Source organism: Ruditapes philippinarum, unplaced genomic scaffold (assembly GCF_026571515.1).
Source record: "Ruditapes philippinarum isolate M1 unplaced genomic scaffold, ASM2657151v2 ctg908_1_1_1_1, whole genome shotgun sequence".
NCBI classification, from domain to species: domain Eukaryota; kingdom Metazoa; phylum Mollusca; class Bivalvia; order Venerida; family Veneridae; genus Ruditapes; species Ruditapes philippinarum.
In genome coordinates, this window is record NW_026863522.1 from 9509 (window position 1) to 18844 (window position 9336).

The following is a 9336-nucleotide window of genomic DNA, read 5'->3' on the forward strand; positions in this document are numbered from 1 at the left end:
TTTTCTATTTTTAGAAATTGCGTCATGTTGCTATTTTAAGAAATTGCGTACTGTTGCTATTTTTAGAAATATGCTTAATGTTTCTATTCATATATATACAAAATATATAAAGAAAACTAATGTGACAAGACAGACCAACTAATTTTATAAAAAGGAAACGTTAATATATGTTCAAACCTTTCTATGTTTGCGTTTAGAAAAAGTAAAAAGTCGAGCGTTGCCCCCGCCCGGCGGTGGCTCTTGTTATTTGTGTTCCCATTATCATTATTATTATTAACAAATGAGATTACTTTTTAAAATAGTATCAATTATGCCACAGGATTCTTCAAACATACAGTATTTATTTAAAAGAATGTACTTTATTGAATAATGTAATTCATGTTATTATATCTATGCTTTGACCAGTTCAGAAGACTATATGCTGTGTCCCAACTGTCGAGCCGTACATATGAAACCATCATCTGGTGCAGCAGGTTTTAACACAAATGACGATTTAGAACGAATAATTGCTGCCGACACTCTTCCCGGTGTACCATATATATCGGAGACTACCAACGGTAGAACTAGAGCCCAACGACACATTGGCCGCTATCGTCAAGCGACTTCAAGTAACATTAATGCTATGAGGCAACAAAGCATACCAACTGTCTCATCAACTATCGATCGTCCTAACAACGTGTATAATAATAGGCAACGAGTAGGTTGAACTTAATGTTTAATTCATGACATTAGATAATAAAACCAGTCAACGAAATCTATATTATGTAAAATATTAAGTTATAAATCATGCTTTATTAATTGTTAAAAGTTAAATGTAAAATTTAAACTTTATCCTTCACAGTCTATAATATGTTTTCTTTCTGAATAGCTTTGATTTAGTACAACTGTAAACATTATGTTTACAAACATTTAGTTTTGTTTGTGTTTCACAAAAATGAAACCATTTAACTCCAGCAATATTTGAGTTATGTTTTTATCCTATATATTACTTATCATCATATTCTCTGCTTTTTATTATAACAGCAAGAAGAAGCTGACCACCTGCTTGCCTTACAAATGTATGCTTTTAATATTGTTTCATTCATTCTTGTTAATCTTGAAATAATAATTGTAAAGAATTTTGGTATGAACAGAACATCAGTCTGGTATTTCCTAAAAGGTTACAAATATATTGAAATAAATTTAACATATATCACCAATTAAAAGATAATGATAATGAGGTTAAATGTAATTACAAAGAACCATGATTAGCCTGTAAAGTTCGGAATAACAATTTTTGTTTGTCAATTGTAAACAATTACTGATTCGTTTTGGAGTTCATGGTTTATATTTCATAATACAAAGTAACTATTATCTAATTTAATAATGTTATAAGGAGATCTCAGCTACCTGCCTCTCTGCTTCTCAGTGTGATAATTCGCTTAGGTAGATAATTCTTTTAAGTTACATAATCAATACCATTAGAAATGCAATGCAATAGAAATCTGTATTATTCTAAGTATATAATAATAAATGGAAGATGATATATGTGTACTTAATCAATTCAAGTGTTAGTTTACTGATTATGGAAAATTAGACAAGGAAAGAACAATGCCGATTCAATTCAACTGAGACACCCTCATATAGTGTACTTGTAGTAGCGGTTAAAAACTTTACAATACATCTGTACTGAACAGTCTAAATATTATTAAAACCGTTTATCTATTCTTATTTGATTGATTTTCTGGCATTTTGTCATAGAGTTTCCTTTGATTGCTTTTTTTCGACCTTCGTTTGTCCTACTACTTGAATTCATATTTATGATTTATAAAAGTTTTTCCTTGACAAAGCTGTTTATATATGTCTAATTTTCAATTTAGGTCAACCAATAGTTATGTTAACTATAGCGGACAACAACCAAACATAGATAGAAGACTACAAGGAGAAAGAGAAAGAAGACAACAACAAGAAAGGGATAGAAGACAACAACAAGAAAGGGATAGAAGTCAACAACAAGAAAGAGATAGAATACAACAAGAAATAGATATAATACAACAACAACGACGAATTGAAAGAAATAGAAGACATCAAGAAGAAATAGATAGGATACAACAACAACAACAACAACAAGAAATAGATATAATACAACAACAACAAGATGAAATATATAGAATAGAACACGAAAGAGGGAATCACTTAAACGTCGGCACATGTGGTTTTATAAGTAAGTGATGCTGACATGGGATTATTTTTATGAACAAGAAATTTATATTTAAAATCAAAACATTAAAAGTTGAATGACACAAAAGAAGCGGATTCTTTGACCTAGGGAAAATTAAAACATTATATTTTAATATGCACTTTAAGTGCAAGTTATATTATTGATAATAATAATTACGTACCAAGTACCAAAATAAAATCTCCTTCAAATCTATTATTGCTAAAAGCTAAAGGTGAAACTCAAAAATGATAGATAATGATTATAAGTAATGTTTAGTTAAAGTTATTTCATGCTTTAAAGCTGCTTTTTAACTCGGCTATATTTATCTTTTTGTTTATTTTTGAAGCAAGTATAAGACGACAGAAACAGCGTGTTGTTCATGCTTTTTTGAATGATCATTATGTTTGTAAGTATATACTCTTTTTTGAAGATTGTGTCAAAGTTGACAGTCTCTGATTTGTGAAAGTAGTAAAAGTTACTAGTTGATATAAACGTTAAGCTGGATCATAAGGTTTTCATGATATCTTTTCAAATGCGTGACGTATGACATAATTATTTATATCATGCTTTTACCATGATTGAAACTTGATATTATATAAATGTTTTGATGTATTGTCAGCAGACTCAAAATGAATTATATGCTCCCGGAAGGACAACATATAGACGCGACCTTGTACGTCCTTTTCCCGGCTGTTCTTTATTCATCTGTTCAAGATTATAATTTTAAACCATTAATGATATTTCATTGAAACAAACGAACATAAATCTACACCATTTTTTAAATGATATCCCATAATATTACTCAATTTGTTTGTTTTTGTTTGTTTGTTTCATTTTACGCCTTTTCCCAACAGTATTTCAGTCATATAGGCGGGTAGTTTCCTAACCATCGTTCCTGGAGAGTTACACCAGTACTATACTACCTTCCTCCGTGCTAAACTACCAAAGCATATCCCGGGGATCGAACCCACGCCAGAGAGGTAACTGGATTAGAAGTCATCGACTCTAACCCCTCGACCACGTAATATTACTTAAAGTGTATTGTTCTATAATACTGGAAGGTCTGTAGTACAACGAATAATTACGTTGAAAGTATTAATAATCAGACACAACATCAAACCACCAAGTTTTAGTAGGTGTAGCAGATAATAAAATGTTCTTGAACAAAATATTATTCATCATGCGTATAAATAAAGAAATGCAATAGATAGAGTCCCCGTTTAGGTAGATTCAGTTAAAGAAATATACCACCTGGCCTATCGTTTTGTTTAAATCTTACAAAGATAGGGAACTTTTCAGAGTTATCGGATCAAGCACATTAACCGGCACCAAATATAGGAACATCCGAAAAATTTCCTGAATAGAAAGTAAACGAAAAGTTCTATATGACGTTGCCAGAATATCTCGGGAAATAAAGTTAGACTAGGATTAACTTTACACCGACGACACGTTATATAATATGCAACAGGAGCCGGAAAAGACACTAGCGCAAGACCTAAAACATACAGAAATTCAAATTTTAGAAACACACTTAACTATGACACAAAGCCAAACCGATCACGAAACAAAACAAGCGATGTTAATACGTATATAAAGAGACCACGACAAACCATTTGGCCATCAGGAAAATGACCGGTTTGGATGTTATTTAATCTCAAAGAAAGGATTTAATAAATAAATACACCAATTTCCGAGATATGGAGGTAAAGCAGAACCGCCTGACCTAAAATTGAAATATTCTACGTTATTTTTAAAACAACAATAATTTCTCTAAAAATAAACGCTACTCACCCAGAGTACCTTCCCTAAACTTATGTAATTTTCACTAAAAACTCAGCAGCAACAGGTTTAAAAATAATTGTACATTGAAACATGATATTTACACTACTCTCAAACAATGAATGCATCGTTGTAGGGAAAATATTAACTGTATGATTATTCTGATATTGACATCCCGCTGAAAACAAATTCGATGAGTTATCGATTGCACCGCCATTGCGAGGGATGTCTTCTCGTACTTGGTATGCTGGGAAAAAGGCAACTTCTCCAATGAGCAAGACTCAAGCCTACAAAAAAAACCCAAAATACTTATAACAGCGATAATGAGTACGAGTCGCTGTCTGACTGTTTAGCTTTCACACATGTATCGAAACATTCATCGTCAACATTAAATTATGACTGCAGCAAGACAAATAAAGTTATATCAAATCAAACAAGTATGTCACTTTAGCAATATCCAAGTTACCAACGCCCCGGCATGCCAATTTAAATAAAAATATCAAAAGTGTTGAACCAACAATATTTTCATCAAATGTATATATTTTCTAACGCAATTTACATACAGAAAATAAATTACAGATAGAAAAAAGATTGTGGATAGAAAATGTAAAACAATATTTATGTGAAACTACATAGAAAGTTTAAGCAGTAGTAAATCGTTGCCAAAAACTACATTTCAAAAGATAAAAGATATTTATGCCCATAATTGGCGTTCTGAACTAAATAACACTTGATATACAAGCATTTACAAATACATGTATATCAAATATTCTTCTTCAAGTAGCTATTACCTAGATAAACTACCAGGCAATTCAGCTACGATATGTTTACTATTTTTGACTAGAAATTATTGCCTTCTAATTTAAAAAGGAGGATGGCAGAACATACTTACTCATGATTTGTACCGATATCGGCGATGAGTTTCAGGTCCGAGGTATATTACTAAAATAACAATGGAATCTACTGACACTTCACACAGTGAGAGGAAGCGTCGTGTCAAAGAACCTAAACTCTAGATTTTGAATTACCCACCTGCTCAGAGAGATAATGTGTGTGGTCAAACATCAAAAAAGCTACCTTCTTTGATTTTTGAATAATACTTTATAATGTTTATTACACTTTTGATTTTAATTCATAGTCTCAAAATATTGACGGATGTCTTTAAGATTTGAAAGAGACATACTATGGATGATCCTTTGGTCACAATGGTCACTGGTGCTTAGAATATTTTGTACATTTTTTCCTTTCCCTTAAAGCTATTGTATTTTCTATTAAGTTGGTAGATAATTTGGGTGGCCTTCTAACTATTTGGACTACTTGTCCAACGACACCCGTGCTATGAAGTGATTTTAATGTCAATACCACTGTTATCAGATTGTTAAAATGTGGCTCATACAGACTTTATTTATTGGCTAATGTCGTAAGGTACCTCTTACTTTGTTAGGAGTTAATCCAGATCACTGGTGATTATAAAGACAATTAAGTCTTAATTTACTACTGTACACTGTATGACTTAGACAGTTATATTTCTGATTTAATTAAGGCATGTAAAATTTTGATTTTACATCAAGGAACACGTCCTAAAATAGAAACTTACAATGCATGGCAAAATAATAAGTGGTAATGGTAGAATAATAATCACTAGATATCAACTTAAATGAGCAAGGTATCATTCACCTTTAACATATTTATAATAAATTATGCAAGCACTTGTATTGAGTTTTATTTTCTATTAAATCATCACATTGAGTCTTGGTGACAATACTGCTAAAACTGGTGCTAGAGGACTGAAGAGACGTTGAACTTTTCATGTTCTTCAATTTTCACTTATTTAATTTTTGTTATCATTGATATTAATTTATTACAGGTAGTTTCAAGATTCCGTCGTTATATTGTTATATCACAGATAGGAAGTGCTGCCCGCTTGTGAAAATCAGGGTTAACATTCATAATTTCATTTTATTCAGTTGTGTAACCTCGCATTATTGAACAACAGGTTTTTTCCCTTTCATGAAACGCTCTATGAACATCGCCGTAAGAAAATATCTTTTTTTACATTCACTCTTCCCTAATTTTCATATAAAAATGTTGAAGTATGCTTAAACAAGAAGAGTGTTGATGCCAGTCAGCATAAGCATCTACTGTCAATATAAAGTATTATATGTGAATATGTTTTAATCATATATTTCAGGGCATTACCTGATCATTTTGATCTCCGACCTTGTTACATTCAGTCGCTTAGTTGCAGGTATATCTTGTTTATGCTGTAGTTAATTTAAAACTTTGAAATGTCACTTTGAAAAACGAGCAAATGAGAGTATCTGATATCATTTCTTTAAGAATAAGGAGACATTGAATGCTAAAATAATATAATCATTGATTGCAAATGTTGCGAATAATTACTTTATAAATTCTATAGATATTCAATTATATCTGCTTGTTGAATACAAATAAATTTTAAAACGCTACTTTCAATATGAATTATTTCAATACTCTCATTCAATGTATCTAAGTAAATTTGTTCTTGCTTATTATAAAAGGGGCAGTGAAGTTGTCGTCAAACTGCGATCTTGAACATGAAGTTGCAGTCTACTTGTTTGTTAAGGCGTGTGTTGCTGCCGTTTTCTGGAGATCATATACTGTATGGATCTGCATCTGCAGAAGGAATCCTGAAGAAATACTGAATAACCCTTTTATAGAAGCATACATATTTTTAGATTTGTTGTTTTCTTTATGCTGGTTATGTGTTGGTACGTAAAATATGTCATTTGTTTTAAGTTTTGGGGAATGCTCGAACATATCTAATATAATCTTAATGCCAAAGTGGGAACGATTAAGCTAATAGCAAATGTATAAGAATAGCTTCTATATATGATTCAAGCGATGGCCATCAAAGATTGTAATTGAAATTAAATTTATTTTATTTTATTCCGAATGTACTAATAGAAACAACAGGAATGAAACGTTATTGTTTATTAAGCGACAAGAAAGCTTTTGGTGTTATATGCAATAATGTTTTTACTTTTACTTAAATTTCAGGAACGATGTACATTTTTGGAAACTTCAGCAATTTTAACAATGTATGCCACGGCTCTGATGAACATTTTATTAATTTTGCCCTGACTCTCACAATTATGGATTACATTGGGCTTGCAGTGTTTATTCTTTTCTGTGGTTGCGTTCTTTGTGAGTCAGTTGACTAAAGCATTTTCGGTGAAAGTTCTTTAGTTACCGTTTTTAACATTTTATTTTCCTTTCTTTAACAATTTCTAAATATTCCACCGTGTAAATCGAGTAACGCAGGAATGGGAACCTCACGCAGAAATCATACAGAAGAAACACCTCAATCTGTAAAAAGCTATGTCCGAAACAAGTAACACAATCAGTAAACGGACGAAAATATTTGATTAAATTTAATTAAAAGAAACGAATAAGTTCAAAAAGCTGCCATGACATTATACTTTAATCAGCATAACAACTATTTGAAGGAATATGTTAGCTTTCTGAGATCATTCGTGAAATTGACTACCTGGCTACCGTTGTAAAAGCGACCTTTGTGTTTCACCAAAATATATTAGTACAATAACGCATTTAAACGCTCATTATTTTGATATTCGACATTTGCTAAGATACCTGTGTCATATAATACTAAAATAAATCAGATAAAATACAATTCAGGTACTTTTAATAGGCTAACAAGCATGACTTCGGTGTATCGTTCACGAAATGGGTTAAACTCTTAAAAAATGTCTTAGTCACAGTTCATCTGCTAATTCACAGAGGACCACATTCATATAGTATGCCGAAATATGCATCGGTTATAAAGGTATGTTGGTTTCTGGTAAAACATATGCGGACGCCATGTCAAGAAAATGAACAGTAGGTTTTAAAATTTTGAATTATTTTTGTAAATATGAAGGACATATGTATGATTGAAAAGAAATCGAAATGCTATTCGACCCCTACGTAGTTCCTCGATAGTAACCAAGTCATGTATTGTCATTTGAAGCAGTCTTTTGTGAAATGTTTGTTGTCGTTGGTTCAGTTATATCAAACATCTAACATATTGATCGAGAACATGATAAAAAAGAGGCTCAAAGTACTATTAACAATCACACACTGTTGACAAGTAATTATTTAAAATGGAAATCAAAAGAAAGTAACTTGGCCAAAATTCAGATTGTGATCAAGTTTTGGATATGTGTTCTATAAGCAAACATAAAATACGCTATAATTCTTCGCTAAATACAAAAAAATAAATACTTTGGTGATTAACAAGTTTTATAAGAAAGAACAAATACGTAACCTTTACATGTTCAACTTTTCGATTTCTGTGTATAAATAAATAAATCTATTGATTTAAAATTATTTTGTTTTGAAAATGTTGTTTTTCATATGCAATTAATGTTAATATTACTTTACATTTTGGAATTACTGACATTGAATATAATTTGTATGCCAAGATAAACTTTGAATGATTTACAGTGACACAAACATTATCATTTATTTGAACATAATCTAAAACCTTGCAGAAGAACTTTTTAGTTTTGATTGAAATACTTATAATGTCCCTTTTAATCTAACTCTATAAATATCTATCAATCATTATCTGGAAAAAAGTCTATGTGTACTGTATGGAAAAATGGGTCGCTTTCTATGGAAGATATTAAAAGGATTACACTTATCATATGTGAAATGATAAGAATCTTCTTGTTAAAAAGGAGTCTGTAATATATTCTTATCTTCTTTTTCCAATCGTTTTAATCATCTATGTGAAAAGATGCAGGATATTTATCTCGCTAAATGTCAAGACTACATCCGTTTGATCGAGCAAGGGCTTGGACGACAACTTGCACTTTCCAGTACCGTCTATGATCCGAGTCGCAACATGTTCAATTTTTTGGTTTTTGAGCGTTTTAATGGGTTCCATTTTTCTTAATTCTGTGAATATTTCTCGTCATCACGGACAAAGGTTGATTGATTGTATATTATTTTGATCTTATTGTCAGTCATATACTCACGTTGAATGTTTGACACCTTAACCCACGACAACATTCCTTTTGAAAACAGTCTGCATGAAACGACAATGGATGTATGGATAACTGAACAATAAAAGGGTTGAATAGCATTTTGATTGGTTTAAATAAAGTTTATATTTAATATCCTAAATTAGCAAACCCCTAAAAAACTGTTTATAATTGTTATCACATATCATTTAACCAAAAACCATCATATCTTTTTAACGGCAATGGCGCATTTTGTTATATTCCTGTGGTACTGGATACTGTTTGAAAGAATATATCCGCACACATTTGTTTATTATTATTATTTTATTTCACTTTTCTCTGCACATTGTT

The 9336-nt window shown here is 31.1% G+C and overlaps 1 protein-coding gene across 1 annotated transcript; it reads left to right on the forward strand.

The window, feature by feature from the left end:
• Positions 1–448: 448 nt before the first annotated feature.
• LOC132722297 (bromodomain-containing protein DDB_G0280777-like) lies at positions 449–2211 on the forward strand. Its single transcript, XM_060706767.1, has 3 exons — positions 449–697; positions 1024–1058; positions 1860–2211. The coding sequence occupies exons 1-3, from the start codon at positions 449–451 to the stop codon at positions 2209–2211; spliced, it is 636 nt and encodes a 211-aa protein (XP_060562750.1).
• Positions 2212–9336: the final 7125 nt, after the last annotated feature.

Excerpts from the sequence above, each read along its gene's own strand:
- LOC132722297 (XM_060706767.1), top strand. The coding sequence starts at position 449 with ATGAAACCATCATCTGGTGCAGCAGGTTTTAACACAAATGACGATTTA. Across the intron at positions 698-1,023 it reads TGTATAATAATAGGCAACGA|CAAGAAGAAGCTGACCACCT; the intron begins GTAGGTTGAACT and ends TTATTATAACAG. Across the intron at positions 1,059-1,859 it reads CACCTGCTTGCCTTACAAAT|GTCAACCAATAGTTATGTTA; the intron begins GTATGCTTTTAA and ends TTTTCAATTTAG.